Source organism: Mustela nigripes, chromosome 17, assembly GCF_022355385.1.
Source record: "Mustela nigripes isolate SB6536 chromosome 17, MUSNIG.SB6536, whole genome shotgun sequence".
Classification (NCBI taxonomy): Eukaryota; Metazoa; Chordata; class Mammalia; order Carnivora; family Mustelidae; genus Mustela; species Mustela nigripes.
Genome location: NC_081573.1, coordinates 5,849,110 through 5,873,297, shown reverse-complemented (window position 1 = coordinate 5,873,297; position 24,188 = coordinate 5,849,110). Strand labels below are relative to the sequence as shown.

General features: G+C 49.6%; 1 protein-coding gene across 1 annotated transcript; it reads left to right on the top strand.

Moving 5' to 3' along the window:
* The first annotated feature begins 9,841 nt into the window (after nt 1-9,841).
* On the top strand, nt 9,842-20,981 carry FUT2 (fucosyltransferase 2). The gene is made up of 2 exons (XM_059383267.1): nt 9,842-9,992; nt 18,544-20,981. Exon 2 carries the CDS (start codon nt 18,546-18,548, stop codon nt 19,563-19,565), a length of 1,020 nt encoding a protein of 339 aa, XP_059239250.1. The 5' UTR covers nt 9,842-9,992; nt 18,544-18,545; the 3' UTR covers nt 19,566-20,981.
* Nucleotides 20,982-24,188: the final 3,207 nt, after the last annotated feature.

Here is a 24,188-nt window from a genome sequence, read left to right as displayed (position 1 = left end):
AAAAAAAAAAGAATATTTAAGTCTGTTGGTAAACATGTTTTGTGCTTAACTGATTCATAAATTGGCATCTAAAGAATTCTGTTGTAACCGTTCACAATTGGTTAATAACTGACTAGAGGTTAAGTTGTTTCTAAAAGTACAAAATTCCACTAACTGTAAGACTGATGGAAAGAAATAAAGGAAGCAACTATGTATGTAGGAAAGTAGGAGATATGTAAGAAAGATTTAAGGAATGGGAATATATTTTGTTGAAGGGAAGGGAAGGTAATTTTGTCCTAAATGAGATGGTTGTTTGGAAGGAAATGGCTTGGGACAAAACCTGGATGCAAAAGAAAGTTGTAGAAGGTTTGCAAAGGGAAATCTTTGGAATGGAATTTAAGATGGTCAGGACGGAGTAAGATTGAAATGAATGGGTTTTAAAGGTCCATTGGTATAAGACTGAAATTCTCTCTATTTAAAAGGACAAAGTTTTCTTAGATTAATTGATCTGCTGTTAAGAAAATGTAAATGGTTTTCTCTTTGCCCACCCAAAATTGTAAATGAGATCTCTTTGACACATAAGGTTTTTCCTTGATATGCTAAGTTACTCAGGGAGTACTGCTAAACCAATGATAAACCTTGGATTACATTTGGGTAAATTCTGTAACTACTCTAGAGATTCTATGCATTTCCTAAAGTTTTAATGATTTGATAGATCATCACTTGATATTGTAATTATAGAAGTGTTATGTGTCACAGAAATAACCCATTTCCTTGCCAGCTAAATTGTAAACTCTGGTCTCATCAGCTCTAACCATATCCATTCAGAGTTTTTGTCATTTATAATTGTTTTAATTCTCTTGTAAAATAAGTTTTATCTTAAAGGAGAGTCATAAAAAGGACTTTCAGGACAGCACAGGTATTCAATATCTTCAAGATCAGAACTGAAATGGGTAAGAATTTCCAAAACTAACTAAAGCTGCATTCAAACTAAACTAGAATTAGTAACATGGGACTAAATAAACTAAAAGTTATAGTGTTGTGTCTCTCTATTTTTTTTTTTTTAAGATTTTGTTTATTTATTTGACAGAGAGAGATCACAAGCAGGCAGAGAGGCAGGCAGAGAGAGAGGAGGAAGCAGGCTCCACGCTGAGCAGAGAGCCCAACTTGGGGTTTGATCCCAGGACCCTGGGATCATGACTTGAGCTGAAGGCAGAGGCTTTAACCCACTGAGCCACCCAGGTGCCCCTAGTGTTGTGTCTCTTAATGTTTGTCTTATTTTAAACATTGCTGGTTCTCTAATGTTTGCTCTTCCGGACTAGGGAAATTTTTTTCTTAAGATGTCTGTGACTTAGAGAAATGTGAAAATATACATTTGTAAACAAATCAAAGCATCATTCAACTTTTCTATCTGAACCCCCTGAAATCAAAAGGTCTCAGCCAAGTGTTCGTTCTTCCGTGGCAATCAGTCATTTGCATAATTTCAATAAGAATCTGTTCTCCTTGTAACAGGACACCATTGGAAACACTGGTTATTCTACTAAGGCTTTGACTGGAATGTCATATTTGAAAAGACTCAGGTATGACCAGACAGCTTAAAGAAACTAAGGTTGACTTTATAAAACCTGGAGCCGTAAAACCCTTTGGAACTGTTGGCCTGATACCTTGCTTACAGAGTTCCCAGCAGCCTCACCAGGTGAGTAAAGGATGTCACTCTCTGGCAGGTGGGAGACTCAGGATACTTTGGGAACCTGAGGAAGAAGAGGAATTCGCCCAAATCGACAGGTATTGCAGGCATGTCTGAACTACATGGCTTGGCTTCTGGCCTGGAGAAGCTACTAAAAGTTCAACCTAGAGATTCCTTTTGAGAAGTTCCTGCAAAACATGGGGCGCCTGGGTGGCTCAGTGGGTTAAGCCGCTGCCTTCAGTTCAGGTCATGATCTCAGGGTCCTGGGATCGAGCCCCACATCGGGCTTTCTGCTCAGCTGGTAGCCTGCTTCCCTTCCTCTCTTTCTGCCCGCCTCTCTGCCTACTTGTGATCTCTCACTGTCAAATAAATAAATAAAATATTTTAATTAAAAAAAAAAAGAAGTTCCTGCAAAACAGATTCTAGAAGATCTATAAGATCACTCACTGTTCTTGCTGAGCTTCTGTAAGTATTTAGGCCAAGTTTGTTAAAACTGGACTTGTTCTTCAAATGAATTAGTCCTGATTTGGCTATCTCTGGAAATGAGGGTTATTTTTTTTTAATATTTTATTTATTTATTTGACAGAGAGAGAGAGAGAGAGAGAGAGATCACAAGTAGGCAGAGAGGCAGGCAGAGAGAGAGGAGGAAGGCTCCCCACCGAGCAGAGAGCCCAATGCGGGGCTCAATCCCAGGACCCCAAGATCATGATCCGAGCCGATGGCAGAGGCTCAACCCACTGAGCCACCCAGGCATCCTGAAATGAGGGTTATTTTAGAGAAAAATTATGTTTTAATAACACACCTGTATGGGTGTTAAATTCTAAAGTTGATTATTTTTAAATGTTTGTTTGCCTAAGCTAGACAACTTGAGGTAAACTTCAAAGAAGTTAGACGATCTTGCTTTTGCCAGTCAGTCAGCCCCAGATATAAGGAGCATTTCGGGAATTACAAACAGCCTTGCTGAGTGCCCCAGCACTGGCCATCCCAGATGTTACCAAGCCCTTCCACTTGTATGTGGATAAAGAAGCAGGCGTGGCCAAAGGAGTTGTGACTCAGACTCTGGGGCCTTGACAAAGACCAGAAGCCTATTTTAGCAGGAAACTCGGTCCAGTAGCGGCTGGGTTTCCCCTTGCCTCCGCGTAATTGCTGCCACGGCCTTCCTGGTCAAGGATGCAAGCAAATTGACTTTGGGTCAACATCTCATCTTGACCACCACCCACGCTATGGAGGGCCTTCTCCAACTCCACCGGACCGGTGGGTGACAAACGCTGGAGTGACGGGGTATCAGGCCCTCCTCCTCAACGATGACTGATTGGTCTGTACTCCAGTCACTGCGGCATTACAGTCTGTCTAGCCCACGCAGGGATCCTAACTGCCCACACTTGAGACGGAGACGGAGCTGGAACCACATCCTTACCAACCTGGGGACTTGGTTTGGATGCGTTGCCGCCAAGTGGAAAACTTGGAGCCTCGCTGGAAGGGACCCTACAGCGTGATCCTGACCACTCCCACCGCTCTCAAGGTCGACGGGATGACTCCCTGGGTCCTCTACACCCGTGTCTGGCCAGCTGACCCGCGCGCCGTTCTCAAGGACTTCGTCCCAGAATGGAAAAGTCAGCCCAACAAGGACAATCCCCTAAAGCGAAGATGGCACCGTTCTCACCCCACTAATGTTGCTTACTTTTGTCAAAGACAGAGTCAGTACAGTTTAGCTCATGGTGCTCAGACAGCAATACCAACCACCGGACCTTGTTGCTGAGACCAGCCTGGACCCATGATTGGGTCCTTCCTTAGGTTCCTCTGAGAGGGGGAAATGTGGAGGCCCAGAAAAATTGAGGCCATCCCACCTCAGGCTTAGCCTTAGCCTAAGTACAGCCATCTTAGCTTCTGCAGCCATCTCCGGCCCCTGGGACCAAGGGCTGAGCTTTCCCCTATTTTACTTTAGTTCCAGAAGCCCTCACCCTGCTTTAGTAACAGGAATCCCCACCCTGCTTTAGTAATAGGAACCCATAAATAGCCCTGCCTTGACTAAGCTCGGGGTCCAAGTCCCTACTCCGCTGTGTTGGGTATACTCGGACCCAAGCTTAAGCTTGTTAAATAAACCCTCGTGTGATGGCATCAGTGTTGGCTCCTTGGTGGTCTCTGGGATGCCAAAACACGGGCATAACAAGGGTAATTTACCTGAGTCAGGATCTTTTCCCAAATTGTCCCTTTCAGAGAGACTCAAGCCGGAAGGGTAGAGGAACCTGAGCCATGACCTCTGGCCCTCTGCCAATTGCAACAGTATCAAAGCACAGAAGGAAAGGGCAACTGTATCTCACGTTTCAACAAAATACTCCCGTGCCAGATCTCTCCCCAGGCCCTGCCTCCCTGACCCCGCCCCCCTCCTCCCCATCTCTCCAACTTCCTCCACCCTGCTCTGGCCTCTGGGAGCCTGGCAGGAGAAGACTCGGAAGATCCATCCTCCCAGACGCTCTCCTGCATTACCTCCCGGGGAGGTGCCCACCAGGAACCTGCCCTTCAGGTGCACAGAGCAGGTGCCACTGGCTTCCGGGAGCGGGGTGGGGTAGAGCAATAAGACCATAGTTCATTCTGTTTAATCTCAAGGCAAAAAGGAACCCAACTCTGTTCCTGGTGTTTAAAGGGCCTTGTTTGGAAGAGGAAGTGAATGACTCCTTTATTTCATGAAGGCCAAAGCAGAAATTGGCCTGCTGTCAATCATAAACTGAGCTAACCATAGACCACGCTAAATCAGTCACAAATATTTACTGAGCTCTGCCCTGAGCTCAAAGACCTCCCCCTTGTCCTCGCCACAGGGGACAGAAGGAAGCCCGGGACAGGAATGCCTTCGCCCTGTATTCCAGACCATAATGGAGCACACCATGTGTGTCTGTTACTGGTGGAGTTGTGTCCCCCAGAAAGACGGGCGGAAATCCTAATGCCCCGGGACTGCGGCATGTGTCCTTGTTTGGACATTAGAGTCTTGGCAGGTGAATTGTTATGATGAGGTCACGGTGGGGTAGGGTGGGCCTTGCCTCCCACGTGGCAGGTGACATGGATCCTCCAGGGGCATGCGCCCTGGGATGACGGGTGGAGACCGGCTTCCAGCAGAGTCCAGGCTGGGAGGGATCATTTCTTTAGTACTGCTTGAAGGCTCGCAGTTTGCATCATTGTTACAGCAGACTCGGAGCACTGATACAGTTTCATGTCCGTTGAATGGCTTGGCCAAGTGCTGAGCTCCTGCCAAGCCTCTCACTTAGCACACCAGCAGATTAGAGACACAGGCTGCTGTGTTCCTGGTCAGATAGGGAACCCAGTGGCCAGCAAAGGGGAAAACACTAGGTGTGAATCTGGGAAGCCGTGGAAGCTATCGGGGCACACCCCACGGGTGACCCAGCAGCCCCATCCACCCTGCTTGTGGTTCATAAGTCTCCCCAAACTCTCAGAGGCCAGAGAGATCTTTCCAGAAGAAACTCAGTCTCATCAACCAAATGCCTCTCCCCGAATTGAGCCAACTGAGCTGGGGATCTAGGCACCTTGGGTCATGACCAGGCATTAAGCCCAACTAGAAACAGACTCCCCGGCCATATGCCCTGTGGCCGCCTTGGACTGGAAGGCAAAGAGCCAGGGAGGTGGTGTTTACTGGGTAAGGTTTGTTTCTCAGCTCAGGGGATGTCTCTTCGGGGATGTCCCTAAGCCCAACACAGAACACGCGTTGCACAGTGGCTCAGAGAAGACCCAAAGCTCCGAGACTAAGTGCGCACGTTGGCCCCAGGCTGAGGCTGGCAGGCTCCCCCTTTGCTCCTGCTGTGTGACTCTGGGGAAATGACTTCCCCTCTCTGAGGATTAAAACAGGACCGACCCAGCTGATGAACCACACACTGTCCGAAACATCCAGAAAAGGCAGAGCCACAGGGATGGAAGAAAGCAGACTGGTGGGCGCCTAGCTAGTGAGCACTTATGGGTTCCAGCTTGCTTTTTTAGGGTGGGGGAAGATGATGATGTTCCTCAATGTGGAGATGAGTGCCCACCTCTGTAGCTACTCTGGTTTATAAGACACAGATCAGCAGGCCACCATCCACCTCCCAATTGAATACTTCAAGCGATTCATACACTTGACATTTTATAGTAAGTGAATTCTATCTCCACCAACTATTATAAAAAATAAACCATGCCCAACACATGGACACACTGTCAGCAGCATTAGCTATTATCACACGCAAAGCAAAGGGTGCTGTTATGCATGGGCACTGGGGAGGGGCCCCATGGATTTATTTCCACTTTTGCTTGAGGGTATGCTGCTGGAGGTTGAAAGGAAAAAAAAGGGGGGGGGGCGGTTTTGAGACCATCAGGGAAATCATTTGATTGGGTTTTATATGTTGTTCAGAGACTATTTAATTTTTTTTAATTTTTAAAAAAGATTTTATTTATTTATTTGACAGAGATCACAAGCAGGCAGAGAGGCAGGCACAGAGAGAGAGGAGGAAGCAGGCTCCCTGATGAGCAGAGAGCCCAATGCAGGGCTCGATCCCAGGACCCTGGGATCATGACCTGAGCCGAAGGCAGAGGCTTTGACCCACTGAGCCACCCAGGCGTCCCTATTTTTTTTTTTTATTTATTATTTTTTTAAGATTTTATTTATTTATTTGACAGACAGAGATTACAAGTAGGCAGAGAGGCAGGGAGAGAGAGAGGAGGAAGCAGGCTTGCCACTGAGCAGAGAGCCCGATGTGGGGCTTGATCTGAGGATCCTGGGATCATGACCTGAGCCGAAGGCAGAGGCTTTAACCCACTGAGCCACCCAGGCGCCCCTCCCTATTTTTTTTTAATTAAAAAAATTTTTTTTTAATTTTTAACGTTTTTTAAAAAGATTTTAATTATTTATTTGAGATTCCAAGAGAGAAAGAGAGAGAAAGTACAAGTGGAGGGGCAAGGATCAGAGAGAGGAGGAAGCAGGACCCCCACTGAGCAGCGACACCCCCCCCACCATGTAGGACTCGATTCCAGGACCCTGAGATCATGACCTAAGCCAAAGGCAGACGCTTCACCGACTGAGCCACCCACACGTCCCGAGATGATTTAATTTTAGGGCTAGTGACAACGTGGGGTTTGCTATACATTTTTAAATATTCTTCTTTTTTTAAAGATTTTATTTATTTATTTATTTGACACACACACACACACACAGAGAACACAAGCAAGGGGAACAGCAGGCAGGGGCAGAGGGAGAACCAGACCCCCCCATCGATCAGCGAGCCCAATGCGGGACTCGATTCTTCTGAGAACTTGCGACATGGCCTGAACGGAAGCCATGCAGGCGCCCCCATTTTTCAGTATTCTTATTGGTCAGAGGAACACACTGAAATGTGTCCAGATTGAGTGAGAAGGCAAAGGACAGAGCAAGCCGGACTGGCAACAAGTTGAAAATCGAGCGATGGGTGTATGGGGCTTTGTTGTACCAGTCTGTCTACTTTTGAGCAAGCTGCTGAATTCAAATTCCACAGTACATTTTAAGGAAATTCACCAACGCCCTTTTTTGTGCCCAGGGACAAGCTTAGGGGTGGCCCGGCCCTGGTTTCCACCCCAGAGGGCTCCCAGTCTGATGGCAGAAGCCATAGGTAACCTTCATGGTTATGTCCATTCCTCCCCCCCTCCCTTCTTTCCTTCCTTCCCTCCGTCTTTCCAGAGCACTGCCCTCTGCCAGGAAACATTCTAGACAGTGGAGACCCAGTAATGAGCAAAAAAATGGACATGCTTCTGGCTCTCAGGGACCCGTCACCTTAATGGGAAGTGTTTCAGATAGCTAATGCTATGTAACAAGCCATCCCCAAATATCATGGCTCTAAGTGCAGAATTGATGATTTCTCCCAATTATGGGGATTGACTTGGTGGTTCCTGTCTCTGTGCGGGGTGGGAGGTCTCTAATGCATGGGGCTCAGCATGGGGCTTGGCTGGGATGGTCAGGCATACTCCCTGTGGGTTCTCTACCGCAGACAGGCTGCACTTCCTCTAGGCACACTGGCTGGACTCCGAGAGGACATGGACCAGTGTTCATGGAGATGGAGCGAGGCTTGAGTGGGACCTTGTACTGGGTTTCATTTTTGACTCTTGGCAGATACAGCAATTTTTCTTTTCTTTTCTTTCTTTCTTTTTTTTTTTTTTTTCAAATTGAAGATTTGTGGCAACCCTGTGTCAAGCAAATTTCTAGGCATCATTTTTCCAACAGCATTTGCTCACTTGCTGTCTCAGTGTCTCATTTTGGTAACTCTAGAGATATTTCAAACTTTCTCATTACTACTATATTTCTGTTGGTGATCTGCGATCAGTGATTACAACTCACTAAGAGCTCAGATGGTGGCCAGCCTTTTCTGGCCATAAAGTATTTTCTTTTAAAGATTTTATTTATTTAACAGAGAGAGAGAGAGATCACAAGCAGGCAGAGGGGCAGGCAGAGAGAGGGGTTGAAGCAGGCTCCCCACTGAGCAGAGAGCCAGATGCAGGGCTCGATCCCAGGACCCTGAGATCATGACCTGTGCCGAAGGCAGAGGCCTAACCCACTGAGCCACCCAGGCACCCCCATAAAGCATTTTTTAATTAAGGTGAGTAACTTTTTGTATATATTAAGATTTTATTTATTTATTTGAGAGAGAGAGAGAGCATGTGAAAGAGAATGAGAAGGGGAGAGGGATGGCGGAGAGGGAGAAGTAGAATCCCCACTGAGGCTTGATCCCAGAATCCCAGGATCATGACCTGAGCCAAAGGCAGCCGCTTGACCAGCTGAGCCCCCCAGGTACCCACGATATTTACTTTACAGTGGTTGTCCAGAACCTGACCCCCAGTATGTTGGAGGTGTGCCCACGCTCCAATCAGAAACACCGAAGATGAATGGGCAGGAGGAAGACGGGGTGGGGGTGTGTGATCTTTACACTGTGGAAATTGGCAAACACTACTTAGCAGGGATTCTCACCACCCCCACGCCCGCCAGCCCAGAGCTGGTTGCTAAGCATTTACCAGCTGCTGGTCCTGCTGACGGGGTACAAGGCTATCCTCTTGGGGAGTACTGTCCTGGGGGCATTCTGGGCATCTAGGAGGAATTTATAGTTGTCACAGTGGTTGTCTGATGTTACTGCAGCACTTAGTGACTGAGGATCAACACTGCTAAAGATGACATAGAACAGACATGTCCTGCACCCTGGTGACTTTCGGATATCTGGTCAGACATCCATATAGGTTAAAAAAAAATCCATTTATACATTTCTGAGCCCAAGATCTGCTCTGCATATATTATAAGGCTCCCCTTGCTTCTTCATCTTTTTCTTTTTCTCCAAAGTCAGGGAAACCAGGTCACGTGGTCCTGTAGACAGTCCCACACTCTGGATTTGGCTCCTGATGCCCTCATGGTGTCCATTCACGGGGCAACTCTATCCTCCTGTTTTCTGGAAGCTGGCGCTCACCCCGGAGACTTGATCAGATTCCGATTCTTATTTTGCAGCGAAGGAGTGGACTGTGAGATTTACAGCGGGTGCAGCAAGCCTCCTGTCGCCTCACTGAGGGACCAGGAGGGGCTGCTCCACCCTGTTTCAATGTTAGGATTGTTGGGGGGGGGCGCTCTGGAGGTGCCTGCCTCATTCCCTCCCCGGAAAAGTTCCTCCTTGATCTTGGCATTTGATTTTGGCAGCGGTAGACCAGCATAGCCTGGCCGGCTGATGTACGATAACGGGATTCTGAGTTCCTGAGAATCCTCTCTGAAAGTAGGGAAAGTGAGAAGAGTTGGTATTTGCCAGGTGTTTTCCAAAATTCTGGCCTGCCTGGTTTGGAATTCTGGCTTCTCTGACTTCCTAGCTGTGCTACTTTGAGCAAGTTACTTCCCCTGTCTATGCCTCGGTATCCCCCTCAGTACTGGAGGGTTCCTGAGAGGGTCGCCGTCACAGAATTGTGAAGACGGAATGAGGCTGACAGACCACGAAACGCTCCCGTTATTGCCGAAATAAATAAAAGCAGGACCCTGACAGGGCTGAGTCTGGAAGAGGCTGACCTGTGGGGACTCAGTCCTCCTCCTCCGGAGAGTCTTCCTGGCCTGCTTCCCAGCGGTCACGTGGGGAGGGAGGAGGCGGGGCTCCGGGCACACCTGGCTCCCCAAGTCCAGCTCACCCCGCCTCCCTACTGCTCGGGGAGGCCAGGTAGATCCTGGGCGGGGTTTTCCGGCCACTAGTGCTGGGAGGGTCAGATTTCCGAGTGAGGACTTGACCTCACGGGTGGAAGCACCCTGATCTGCTCGCAGAGCAGCCACATCGCCGGCTACCCCAATTCCTGCTGCCAGAATCAGGTGAGAGATGGTGGGGGTGGGGGGCTCTCTCCGACCCCCAGCAAGAGGGCGAGAACACGCGCGCACACACATACGCACGCGCGCTCACGGGGCGGGAGGCTGGGACATACTCGAACTCAGGAATCCCTCCTCTGGGATGCGCCCTCCTCTGAGTCTCCAAAAAGAGAGGGTCCATCCTTTACAGTCCAGGCGCCCCCCCCCCCTGCTTCCAGCCCCCCAGCCGTCTCCCCTCTGGACTACCCTCACCTTCCCTCCTAGCAGATCTGTTACCTGAAACCCCACCCTCCTCCATCACCCCCCACTGTCCTCCATCACCCCCATTCTCCCCTCCCCCGCCTCAGGCTGCCAGCTCCCTCCCTCCATCAACCGTTTCCTGGAACCTACCTGAGAATCACTGTGCAGACCTGTAGTACTTGAGTTTCCTGGTCGCTTCTCGGGGTCTGCTCCCCGTCCTCCGGGAGGGACGCGGGACCCAACCACAGGACCCAGGGGTCCTTAGAGTCCCCAACTCTCCCCCCGCCCACCCGCCGACCGTGGCCCCAGGGATCCCTGGCTCCGGAGTCACACCTTCCGTTCCAGTCCTGGGAATCACGGTGGGGGCTTGAAAGTGGTGGCCTTACTTCTGGGTCCCAAGTCCTTCCCCAGAGAAGTGCTTACAGTGTGAATTCCGGGCTGTGGGAATGACAGGACAAACCAGCAGTGCCCAGAGCGGTAGGGGAGGGGACTGAACTGGGTGATCTGGGCTTACCTGGGGGAGAGGCTGCGAAGGGGTAGGGAGGGGGCTTTCCGTGCGGAGGAGACCAGACACGCAAATCACAGGGTGTGACCACTGGGCCTCAGGACGTGGGAGACGGAGTTATTTCTTGGTGGCAATGCCTGCCTGGGTGGGGTTGGGAAACCCGGGGAGGGCGGTGAGCTGAGGAGGGGGGGGCCAGGCCAGCTCGCGGGATGGAGACGGATGGGGGCGGGGAGGCGCCTGGGGCTAGGCTCCAGATGGGGGGAGGACGGAGAGGACTAGGTTCATCCTGGAACTTGAGACCGAGAGTTTAAAAAAAATTACGGATAGATATTGGTGGCCCCATTTTTCCGAGGGACCTGGAGGCTGGGCTCCTTCTTCAAAGTTGGGGCCCCGAGGTTCTCCACTCGGCCTGGGGCAATCGCCCAAGGGACGGCAGCCAGGGGACCCGGATGAAGGAAGGGATCTTGAACCTTCCTCTTTTCTTTTTGGTTTTTGTTTGTTTGTTTGTTTGTTTGTTTGTTTGTTTTTAAAGATTTTACCTATTTATTTGAGATGGAGCAAGAGGGGGCGAGCACGAGCTAGAGCCGAGGGACCGAGGGAGGGGGAAGCAGCCTCCCCACTGAGCAGGGAGTCAGACGCGGGGTTCGATTCCAGGACCCCGGGATCTTGACCTGAGCGGAACCGACTGAGCCCTGCCGGTGCCCTATGACCCTTCCTCTTGCCCCTCCCTCCCTGGCTGGCCGCAACTTGCGTGAGGCTGCAGGTAGCCAGGACCCATAACGAGGTGCACTTTCTGACTTCCAGGAAGGGGGTGTGGTGGGGAAAGCAGGCTCCTCCCACTTGCCCCAAGCAGCCGGGTTTTCCATCAAGCCTCTCCCCGGGGCTGGCTGGTTGGCTGTTGGCAGTCCCCCAAACCTCCCCACGGGTGTCAGGCGGGCCAGCCGCTCTCCCAGACTCCCTGTGCCCAGCTCTGCGCCCCAGCTCTGGCCTTTCCCCAGGATTGCCCCCCAGGCCCCTCTCTGACTAGTCCCCGAGCCTCACTTTGCCTTTGCTTTCAAATGGGCCTGTTTGCACCACCTACAGGACTGGGCCACGCCCTTAAGCATCCAGTTCGGATTTCCGAACCCACGTTGAGCTCACACAGCCCTGGAGAGCAATAAGCCCCAAGTTTTAGATGACAACACTGAGAAGTAAAGGCCCTCGGTCAAGGTCATATAGCCAACCAGAGGCTGATGACGGCATTACCCTGAGCTTCTCTCCAGATCTGCCCCCACTCCCAGACACTGGCCTGACTTAACCCTGTAAGCCTCCCTCCCTCCTCTCCCCGCAGCCTGGCTCAAGGACAGGGGGGCCAAGGTCTGCAGGTGTTTCCCTTAGGCCCTCAACAGTGGACCCTCCCTCTTCCCGAGGGAGGAAGCAGGAAACCACCAAGGAAGCTGAGAGAGACTCTGTTCTAGAACATTCTGTCTTCCTTCCGCGCGCCCCCCCCCCACCCCAACAGAACTAGCCTTCTTGTCTTTCTGTCTGCTGTCAACGTATTTCCAGGGGATATTCAGGGCGAGCTCAGAAATTACGAGGTTTGATTGTGAAGGTCATCCTTCCAGTATTCATTTTTTTACCTACTTGATGCTGGGAAATGGATTCAGAAGAAAAAAAAAGAGAGAGAACTCAACACATGGAGATGTTGGCAGACACCTGGGCAAGGAGGAAAAGCAACAGATGGATCATGACTGGGTCCTGACAGGTGGACACAGACCCATATTCCTTCTGCCTCCATTTCCTGCGCACCTACTGTGTGTTGAGCCCCATGTCCGGGGGCTGCCGGGGACACAGAGGGAATAAGACTGACGCTGTCCCTTCCTTCGCGGAGCTGTGTGTGTGATCAGGAGACTGGGACTGAATGATCCTAACAGGGACTCACTTGGAGATGCAGAATTGGGACAGAACAGGGGACAGAGCTGGACTGAGTGCGGGCAGGTCCATCCCGCCTGTTTTATTTCTCTGTCCCTCTCTTTCCGTCTCTCACCCTGTCTCACGGTTTTTCCGTTCTGTCTCTCTCCCGGTCTCCCTCTTTCTCTCTGTGTCTCCATCTCTCTTTGTCTTTCTCTCCTCCTGCTCTCTCTGGCTCTGTCCTTGTCTTCCTCTCAGTCTAGTTCCTCTTCTTTCTCTTTCCCTGTCTCTTTTTCCATCTCTTTCCTCTCTCCTTCCCTCCATCCTTCCGCCCTCCCACAAGCATTTCCCTTGGTGCCTTTTGTCCCACGTCCTGTACTTGGTAAATTCGGAACGAGACAGAGGAGCCAGGTCGACTCCTTGCCCTTCGAAGGCTCACAATCTAGTTGGCAAAAGGAAGAGAGAAACACCCAGAACAAGTGGGAAGAAGGCACAAGGCCACTCCGCAGGGAGCACTCCCTCCTCCTACCTGGACTGGCCCCTCTTTCCCCAGCTTCCTCCTGCCTCCCAGCCTCCAGACAGTTCCTTCTACCCAGAGTCATGAGGAGTCGTGTTGGGACCCGGACAGGAATGTAAGTGCAGGTGGCCTCGAGGAAACAGGAACCAGGAAGCCATCAGGGGTGCAGTCATACTGTCCATTTTTCCCTCACGACCCTCTTTTTATTCTCAGGTCGAATCCCCTGTGTTCATGGATTTCTCTGGCCCTTAGTATGGCATCTTACTTAGTATGGGTGCGCGTGAGTCCTAATAGGCTGATTGGCCACCAGCCCCACCGCCAGCCAGCCACCCCCTCTCTGCTCCCGACTTCAGATTCCCAAGGGGGAGAATCTGCTTGACACAGATGGTCTCTTGAGCCGTCCCCCAGGCCCACACATCATGAGCTGGCAATAAAGAGGCCCACAGATCACACGATATACCATGGGCTGTGTTCTAGTTTTGCTTTTATTTATTTGGTTTTTTAAGATTTTATTTACTTATTTGAGAGAGAAAGGGAATGAGAGCAAGCAAGCATGAGAGGGAGAAGGTCAGAGGGAGAAGCAGACCCCTTGCTGAGCAGGGACCCCCCCCCCCCCACCAATGCGGAACTCGATCCTGGGGCTCCAGGATCATGACCTGAGCAGAAGGCAGTTGCTCAGCCAACTGAGTGCCCTGTTTTAGTTTTTTTTATAAGATACTGGTCATGTTGAATTAGCGTCAACCTTAAGATGACCTCGTTTTAACTTGGTCACTTCTCTGAAGACCCCTGTCCCCAGATGAAGTCATATCCTGCAGTATCACGAGTTAGTCTTCGACTGGGTGCCTGGGTGGCTTAATTGTTAAGCGTCTGCCCTCAGCTCAGGTCATGGTCCCAGCATCCTGGGATCAAGCCCCACATCAGGCTCCAGCCCCACATCAGGCTCCCTGCTTGGCCCAAGGAAGTCTGCTTCTTCTCCCACTCCCCCTGCTTGTGTTCCCTTCCTCTCTCTGTGTCTCTCTCTGTCAAATAAATAAATGAAATATTTTTAATGCTTTTTTAAATCTTTAAAGATTAAATGAATGAATAAATAAAATATATCATATATAATAATAAATAATATATAATAATATATATCATCTTAATTATATATAATAATATATAATAATAATATAATATAATACATTATATATTATTATTATTTATTATATTATAAAATAAATAATTTAAAGATAAATACATGAAATCCTTTTAAAAGATTTTTTAAAATCTTTAAAGATTTAAAAAATCTTTAAAAAGGATTTCATTTATTTATTTACTTGATAGAGAGAGAGAGAGATCACAAGTAGGCAAGAGGCAGGCAGAGAGAGAGGGAGAAGCAGGCTCCCCGCTGAGCAAAGAGCCTGATGCGGGGCTTGATCCCAGGACCCTGAGATCATGACTGGAGCCGAAGGCAGAGGCTTAACCCACTGAGCCACCCAGGCATCCCAGCATCCCAATAATAAAGTCTTTAAAAAAAAAAGGAGTTATCATTCAATATACCTACTGCAGAAAGACACAATCCAACACACAGTGCACAAGGTCTATGGGTTGGGGGAGCAACAATATAGTTCCTTGATCCAGTCTATGCTTTGGTTGCTGTCATACATATGCTTTATCTCAGACCCTCATCTCCATAATAATAAAAAATCGGACATTCCTCAGGGTAAGGAGAACCGCACATACTCACCCACTACTCAGAGGGACAGTCCCCAAAGTCAGCTTAGTCCACCATGTCTATACCTGGTCGTGCGGGGCTACCCTGGCTGGTTCCAGAACTCACCAACCTCGGAGTGAAATTCATTCCTCTTGTAGGTTTCCATCTCATCCATCCTCCACGTGTGACTCCTCCAAATTCTGTGACCTAAATGCTAGATTTGACCATGACCATGACCAGTGTGAAAATGGTGCCTGGCCCAGAGCCCCCACAAAACAGCACTGTTTGCTTTGTACGTGAGGATCTCAAAAGGTATTGGTTTTGTCCTCAGGCCAGGTGGTTTGAATCCTCAGAAAGGTGGAGTTACTTGTCCAGAATCCCACAGCTAATGAGGGTGGGAGCCTGCAGTCAGTAGCCTGTGACCAGAGCGTGTGCCGGTAGCCGCAGAGTTATGGGTCCTCGTGGTCCCTGAACGAAGTGCATTCTGTGTTGGGTTTAGGGAGCAGAAGCTTCACTTCCGGTGGCCATGAGGAAGGGGCCTGATCTGGAACTTTGACCGGGAAGACAGAATCCTCAGCATCAGCTCGGTTGTGAAGTGAACTTTATTCAGCAAATCCAGCCTCCCTGGCTCTTTACATTCAAGACGAATGGGGCAAGAGGAGGTTGTACCATCCAGGAGTTCACTTGGGGTTAAACTCAACATCCAATGATGACCCATGGGGCCCAGACCCCACCTGAGTTGGTTTAACTCAAACCCAGGCATCTAGTGGAGAAACTGGAGTTTCTTCTGGAAAGATAATGCAGAGCGCCTGGGTGGCTTGGTGAAGTATCTGCCTTGAGCTCAGGTCATGATCTTGGGATCCTGGGATGGAGCCCCATGTCAGGTTCCCTGCCAGTGGGGAGCCTGCTTCTCCCTCTCCTCCCTGCTCATGCTCTCTATCACTCTCTCTCTCTCTCTCTCAAATAAATAAAAACTTAGAGAAAGAAAGGTAATGCATGTGATCTTAGTGGGTCAGATGATGGTAGCAATGAGTTAGAAACAGGGATATTGCTATATGAGGTCCCATGCCAACTTTCATTGGCTATAATCATTAAGGACCACACCTGCACAGGTTCTGGAGGCTTCCCAGGTTGAACCAGGTCACGCCCTGCTTGATTTAGCCCCACTATTCTCTTCTTAATGGCCACTTGAGTCAATACTTAGACCAGGAACCCAAGCCCTGGACCACGTTAACCAGAGACCTTTCATCTTGAATCTACCTTTGCGCACAGCCTCCAGGATATGCTTTGATTAAATCCTGCTCAGGAGGAAGAGTTTTAAAAAGAATGATTGGGAAGCTCTCGTGCACAGGGAAGGAAGAGGGAAGCCTTTGAAAGAGCTAGGAAAGCAGAAACGTCTCATTTTTCTGACTCTTCCCACATCTCCCCATTCCCATTTTTCCAGTTCCACAGTTATTCAGTGGCCAATCCTGGACTTCTGACTGTGGCAACATGGTACAAGTGTTGTTCCAGCCTGGACTGTGGAATGACAAAGCCCATTGGTCATTCCTGGATGCAGTCTTTAATGAAGTGTTAACTGTAGTCAGCCTAAGTCATCTTGCTTGTTCCACTTGTCCTGACTGGCTTCTGCCATGTAATAGGGAGTCAGCACCAACTCATTCCCTGCTTTCTTCCACTTTCAACTGTTTGGATTATGCTCAACAACCGTATCTTCAAACCCCTCTCCTTTGGGGGCTTTTACTTTGTTTCAGGGAGTCCCAGTGTAGGAGCTTCATGAACAGCTTTGCTCTACAGATCACTGGTCCAACTTGTATGGCCTGGGATGGAGAATTCTCAATGTCCCCTACCTCCTTTGATACTACGGTAAATCCCATGTGCTCTCGGAAGGTCCATCCAGTGCAACCACCCCACTCCTGGAACTGATTTCTGTTACAACCAGAGTTGAAAAGAACAGGCTGTATAAGTATATGAGGGCGATTTTCTCTGGGTTTTCTTGGCCAGTTCTCTTTATGTCTCTGCACATCCCTTCAGGTGTCTCCCCGTTACTGGCTACCTCTGCTTCAGCCTGCATCTGTCCTGTCCCAGCCACTCTAGCCCCGCCTCTCTCAACATCACCTGCTGTGGTCTCCTACAATGGTATTTGGTCTTTGTCCCTAGTTCCAGCACATGGCTCCTGAAACCCTTGGCATTTCCTGAGTGATAGGCTGATAGGAGTGTCTTCTGCTTTGATGAGGTGACTCTTCTCAGGGCCCTAGGTAGCTTCAGGGTCTGGTCACCAGAAAGACCAAGCTTGAAGAGATTCGAACTTCCGAACTTCCGTCTCCAGCCCCCAGCCTCCGGGGAGGGGAGAAGGACTGAAGATTAAGTTAATCACCAGTGACTGATGATTTAATCAAGCGTGTCTACATAATGAAACCTCCATAAAATCCCTAAATGGGTTTTGGAGAGCCTTTGAGTTGGCAAACACAGCCATGAGCCAGGAAGGTGGTCCAGGGAGATAGAAGCTCCCTCTGGATCTTACCTAGGTACTACCTCTGGTTATTCATCTGTCTCCTTTATCATAAACTGGTAAACATAAGTAAAGTGCCTTTCTGAGTTCTGCCAGCCATTCTAGGAGACTATCAAACCTAAGGAGGGGGTCAGTTTATAACCTACTAGTCAAAAGAAGCATGAATGACTCAGGACTTATAGGGGGTGTATGAAGTGGGACTGAACTCTTTAACCTCTCAGATCTGATACTAAGTCAGGTAGACAATGTCAAAATCTAATTGAATTGTTGAATTCAGCTGGGTGTCGGACACCCGGGGGAGAAGAAAACCAACTCTCACCTGCCAGTTGCCTTCTGACCTTTCAGTAAAAATATTCGAGAGAGAATTGACCAACTCATCTTTTAGAGCCGGCCTACAACCTGTCGTGACCAGTAAATGGCAAAGCCACCGTGGAACCCGGTGTTTATCTTGTGCTCGGGTTGGCTGTGGCCAGGAGGGTAGGCAAGCTACATGGTTGAATTCAGGATGGGTCGGGCCATTTCCCTTCAAAGGAAATATAGGTAGGCAGGGCATGCAAAGATGGACCTCTCTAGGAACTGGATCCCCAGTAAAGAGTAGGTTTATACACATGTACTCCCTATCTGTAGACACCCATGTATGTATATTCAGGCTATAAACACCCACATTCAAACATACAAGGTATATATACATAACGTGTGTTCATGTGTGTGTATATATGTCCACACTATGTTATATAGCATACACACCCATGTATGTACACGAGATAGATACTTTTCTACAAAACAACGTACACAGATCCGTTAAATGTAGGCAAATGTACACACACCCACATAGGTATACAGTGTGTAGATACCTGTATGCACGCGCACACACACTCTTGCAATGCACGGGCCGTATGTGAATACACACGGTGTAGTCAGATCCTGTAAACAGGAGCATATGAACTGCATGTAAACACACTCCCATCACACCCTCTGGAGACCCACCTCCGTACACGCACCTGAGTGTTCACGCCCCTGGAGACACACACACACAGCAAAGCCATCTGCACACACACACACACACACACAGTATCTGCACACACAGCTGCCCTTGCTCATTCATGAACCCCACTAGGGCCTCCAAATACCCCAACCCCACCTCCCCACCCCACCCCACCCCCACCCCCCAGCTAACATTCCCTGCTCTCCCTTCCCTGACAGCCATGCTCAGCAATCAGACGCCTTTCTTCTTCCCCATGGTCCACTTCGTCCTCTTTGTCTTCACGGCTTCCACCATATTTCACATTCAGCAACGGCTAGCGAAGATTCGCCCCACATGGGACATTGACACGCTGGTTTCGGCGACGGAAAGTCCCACCAGCCAGCTGCCCCGGGGCATGTGGACGATCAACGCCATTGGCCGCCTGGGGAACCAGATGGGCGAGTACGCCACCCTGTACGCCCTGGCCAAGATGAACGGGCGGCCGGCCTTCATCCCGGCCGAGATGCACAGCACGCTGGCCCCCATCTTCCGGATCAGCCTCCCGGTCCTGCACGGCAGCACGGCCGGCCGCATCCCCTGGCAGAACTACCACCTGAACGACTGGATGGAGGAGCGCTACCGCCACATCCCCGGGGAGTACGTGCGCCTCACCGGCTACCCCTGCTCCTGGACCTTCTACCACCACCTGCGAGACGAGATCCTGCAGGAGTTCACCTTGCACGACCACGTGCGGGAGGACGCCCAGAAGTTTCTAAGGGGCCTGCAGGTGAATGGGAGACAGCCAAGCACCTTCGTGGGAGTCCACGTGCGCCGGGGGGACTACGTGCACGTCATGCCGCAGGTGTGGAAGGGCGTGGTCGCCGACCGGCGGTACCTGGAGCAGGCCCTGGCCTGGTTCCGGGCCCGCTACGACTCCCCGGTCTTTGTGGTCTCTAGCAATGGCATGACCTGGTGTCGGGAGAACATCGACGCCTCCCTGGGGGACGTGGTGTTCGCGGGCAATGGCATCGAGAACTCCCCTGCCAAGGACTTTGCGCTGCTCACGCAGTGTAACCACACCATCATGACCATTGGGACATTTGGAATCTGGGCTGCCTACCTCGCAGGTGGCGAGACCATCTACCTAGCCAATTACACCCTGCCGGACTCCCCCTTCCTCAAACTCTTTAAGCCAGAGGCAGCTTTCCTGCCTGAGTGGATTGGGATCCAGGCAGACCTCTCCCCACTACTCAAGCACTGATATTAGGCGGCCCTTGGCCCCTCCTCCTTTGCTGGCTCCAAGAGCAGATCCCCAAGGCACAGGGAACATATTGTTACATGTACCAGGACACTTCCTTCCTGCAAGTCACTGACTTGCTGAATTAACCTATTTATGTGTCCTCTACAAGAGGACACAAAGTTGGGGCATCTCTGGGGTTAGTTAAGTCAGCAGCACAGCAGTGTCATCGGTGACCCCTGTTCCATCTCTCGTGTTCAACTGCTGTCAACTCCTCTCAGACTGGCTCCCTCATGGTCCCAAAAGGGCTGCCACATAACCGGGTGTCACATACAGACAGCCTCGTCATGAGGCAGCAAAAAGAACTTCATTCTTGGGACCCTTTTGAAGAATGAGAGAAAGATTTCAAAGCCCTCCAGCAATTTCCACCCTGCCCTCCCAGCCCCCGCATAGCTCATTGACCGGAAGTGTGTTAAGTGCCCACCTGACCCATTAGAGGGCAAAGTGAAGAAGACCCTGGGATTGGTTTAGCTTCAGATCAATAAATCTTTGCTCTCTCCAGCTGGGGAGTTGATCGCCTCCTCTGGAAGACATGGAGGCTTGCAGAAAGAGAACAGGTGCTCCTAACGAGAAAGAAGATGCAACACAAAACGGAGAATCCCTGAATTGTGTGCGTTGTTTGCTGCACAAAGGCATTTGGCCAAGGGGGTTGATGGAGCTCCGGGAGAGTCAACAGCCTACTCTCCAAGCCACGTGTCCCTGGTACCGTGTCCACCCGGAGGACTCACTGTTTTCTAGTGCATCTGCCCAGACTTGAGACCTTTTCCCCAGTTTTCCCAAGAGTGCCGCCCTACTGGCCAGTAGCTGGTGTGCTTCTAAGACCTCCCGCCCCAATTCGGCAACCCTGGCTTCCTAGGGCTTAGGATGATTCCTGGTGAGAACCCAGAGCCCAGCAGGGCTCAGTGAACTTGAAGAGTCTGTTCTTTTTAAGTGTCTGTGGTGGTGCATCTAACAGCATCCCTGCTAGCAAAGGTTGGATTAACAAAACATAGTGGCTTGAAGTTACAGCAATTTAGGATTTCCTACAATCTTGTGGGTCAGCTGGGGGCTCTCTTCTCCATGCGGTGTTGGTGGAGGCCTCATGCCGCTGTTGTTTTTGTGGAGTACAGTTCCCCTCAGTTGTCAACATCATGAAAGCGGCCTCCATGCTATGAGGAAGCCCAGCCCCACTCTGGGGCCATGGGTGGGTGCTCCAATTAGCAGTCTTAGCTGAGGTCAACTTCCGAGTTCAGGGTGGGCATCAGATGTGCTGCCACATGTCGTTCAAGTCAGTCTAGCAACCAGCTGAGGTTCCTGACAATGTGTGGCAGAGAGCAGCCCTATCTCGATTCTTGATTCACAGTCTGTGAGCATAACAATACAATTATTCAATGCTGTGAAGTTCTGGAGTCATTTGTGATATAGCCAGAGATAAACTAAATGGAAGATTCTCTTTATCTGCGGACACTTTTGTGACTTGGGCATGATCTAGGCAAAACTTGAATGTCCCCACCTGACTTGAGATCCCACACGCAAAGGCCCTGTCGCAGGGGGAATCTGGTTATACATGAGAGCAAAACCAGGCCAGTGTGGCTGGAACACATGGAGACAGGTGGGAGAGAAGTTATCAGGGTCGACCATGAAAGGCCTAGTGGACCATGGCAAGGACTTTGAGTTTTATTCTAAGACCAAGGCTACTGTAACGATCCTAGCAAAAAGTGGTGGTGGGCCAAGGAGGTCTTTCAAGGGCTCAGCAGATACTGCTAGTGTCTCTCTGCCAGTCTGACAATCTCGAAAGATCTTGATGCCTCAATCAGAATGCTGTTTGAGTCAAGCATTCACCATGGGCCAATGACCTGTGCGGAAAGGTCATGGAGTTGGTCTGAAAGGAAGGTAATTAAAGAATATTAGGACTGGGGGGGGCGGGGCCTGGGTGGCTCAGCGGGTTAAGCTTCTGCCTTCTTCTGTTCAGGTCATGATCTCAGAGTCCTGGGATCAAAGCCCACATCGGGTTCTCTGCTTGGCAGGGACTCTGCTTCCCCTTCTTCCTCAGTGCTCACACTCTCTCTCTCTCTCTCAAATAAATAATCAATTAATTTTAAAAAACTAAATAAAAATGTAAGAAAGAACATAAGGATTGGGAAGATGCTCCGCAATTGAGCATATGGAGAAACATGTTTGCCACTTGTGTTTCAGTGACTGAAGCACGTCAAGCGGTCACACCCAATGTCAAGAACGACCCATGCTTATACCGCAGAATATTTGCACTCTGACGGCCACCTCATATCTTGCAGGCCCCAAAGTCTCTCCACCTGGTTCTCTTGGAGCCCTTTCCTTTTGGCTTAGTACCCACAGAATGGTGCCACAGTACCCATTGTGCAGATAAGTCTCTGCCTCAGTAACTCTATTTAACTCATTCAAATTTCTGGTCCAAATTTAGATTTTCTATTTATTTTTTTATTTTATTTCTTTAAGTAGACTCCATGCCCAACCTGAACTCATGAACTCATGACCCTGAGAACAAGGGTCAATGGTGTACCCACTGAGCCAGTCAGGTGACCCCCCCCATGTGATTTTATACAGCTGGAATGGGGTGATGGTTGGTGGACCAGGGTTTGCTATTTTAAAAATAAATAAATCCTTAATTATTTTGTCTATACATTTGGCATTCTCTCTTTTATTGTACATTTTAAATGTATTGGGGGACGCATTGCATGGTCCTCAGTTAAAACAACAACATGATTGGCAGTCATTTCCAAAGATGGTCATGACCCCATCTCCCCATAACTCTAACCACCCAGATCTTCCCCCGCCCATCCCCATCTCAGTACATGGCACTATCCATTCACTTCGACTAAAAACTTAACTCACTCTAGATTCTTGCTCTCACATTCCATCCACCGGCAAGTTCTGCCGACTTTCCCTTCAAAATATACCCTGAATTGGACCTTTCCTTCCTCTACCATCACCACTCTATCCAGGTCACCACCACCTTTGCCTGGACACCTACAAAAGTCTCTTTCAAAACATACTAAGGGGTGCCTGGCTGGCTCAGTTGGTAGAGCGTGCAACTCTTGATCTTGAAGTCATGAGTTCAAGCCTACTTAAAAAAAAAAAAAAGTGAGTGTGTGTGTGTGTGTATGTGTGTGTGATTCTGTATCACAATGCCAAGAAAGCTAGGATGTCAAGACTATATTGAAGACATGCCTTGAAGAATGGGTTTGATTTTCACTACCAGCAAGCAATGATGATGGACCAGTGAGGTCATGGTGGAAGTGTAGCGAAGAGACCCATGAGATGACCAGATTTCAAAATTCACCATAAAGCTAAAGTTACCTTGACAAAATTGTACTGGCATAAAAGATAGACAGATCGGGGCTCCTGGGTGGCTCTGTGGGTTAAAGCCTCTGCCTTCAGCCCAGGTCATGATCCCAGGGTCCTGGGATTCAGCCCCACATTGGGCTCTCTGCTCAGCAGGGAGCCTGCTTCCTTCTCTCTTTCTGCCTGCCTCTTTGCCTACTTGTGATCTCTGTCAAATAAATAAATAAAGGGGCTGCCTGGGTGGCTCAGTGGGTTAAGCCTCTGCCTTCAGCTCAGGTCATGATCTCAGGGTCCTGGGATCGAGTTCTGCATTGGGCTCTCTGCTAGGCAGGGAGCCTGCTTCCTCCTCCCTCTCTCTCTTCCTCTCTGCCTACTTGTGATCTCTCTCTGTCAAATAAATAAAAAATCCTTTAAATAAATAAATAAAATCTTAAAAGGGGGGGGGGCACCTGGGTGGCTTAGTGGGTTAAGCCTCTGCCTTCTGCCCAGGTCATGATCTCAGGGTCCTGGGATTGAGCCCTGCATCGGGTTTTCTGCTTAGCAGGGAGCCTGCTTCCCCTCTCTCCCTGCCTGCCTCTCTGCCTAAATCTTTAAAAAAAATAGACAGATGGAGTCCATCAGAGTCCAGAAATAGACCACACACATCCATGGTCCTTGATTTATGACAAAGGCATCAATGCAGTTTAGGCGAAAGATGAAAGACCTCGTCAATAAATGGAAGCGATCTAACATCCACACAGAAAAGGTGAACTTGACCCCTTCCTCCCACGATTCACAAACACTAATTCAAGATGGATCATAGACCAAAATGTGAAAGGTAAAAAAAAGCATAAAGCTTTTATTTTATTTACCTATTTGACAGACAGAAAGAGATCACAAGCAGGCAGAGGAGTGGTGGTCGGGGGGAGCAGGCTCCCTGCTGAGCAGAAAACCTGATTCGGGGCTTGATCCCAGGACCCTGAGATCATGACCTGAGCAGAAGGCAGAGGCTTAACCCACTGAGCCACCCAGGTGCCCCAGCATAAAGCTTTTAGAATAAAACATGGGAGGAAAATCTTCATGACCCTGAGGTGGGCAAAGGTTTCTTTCTTTTTAATGATTCCCCCCTTAGGGGGATTTCCTTTTTTTTTTTTTTTTTTAAGATTTTTGTTTACTGGGACGCCTGGGTGGCTCAGTTGGTTAAGCAGCTGCCTTCGGCTCAGATCATGATCCCAGCGTCCTGGGATCGAGTCCCACATCGGGCTCCTTGCTCTGCAGGGAGCCTGCTTCTCCCTCTGACTCTGCCTT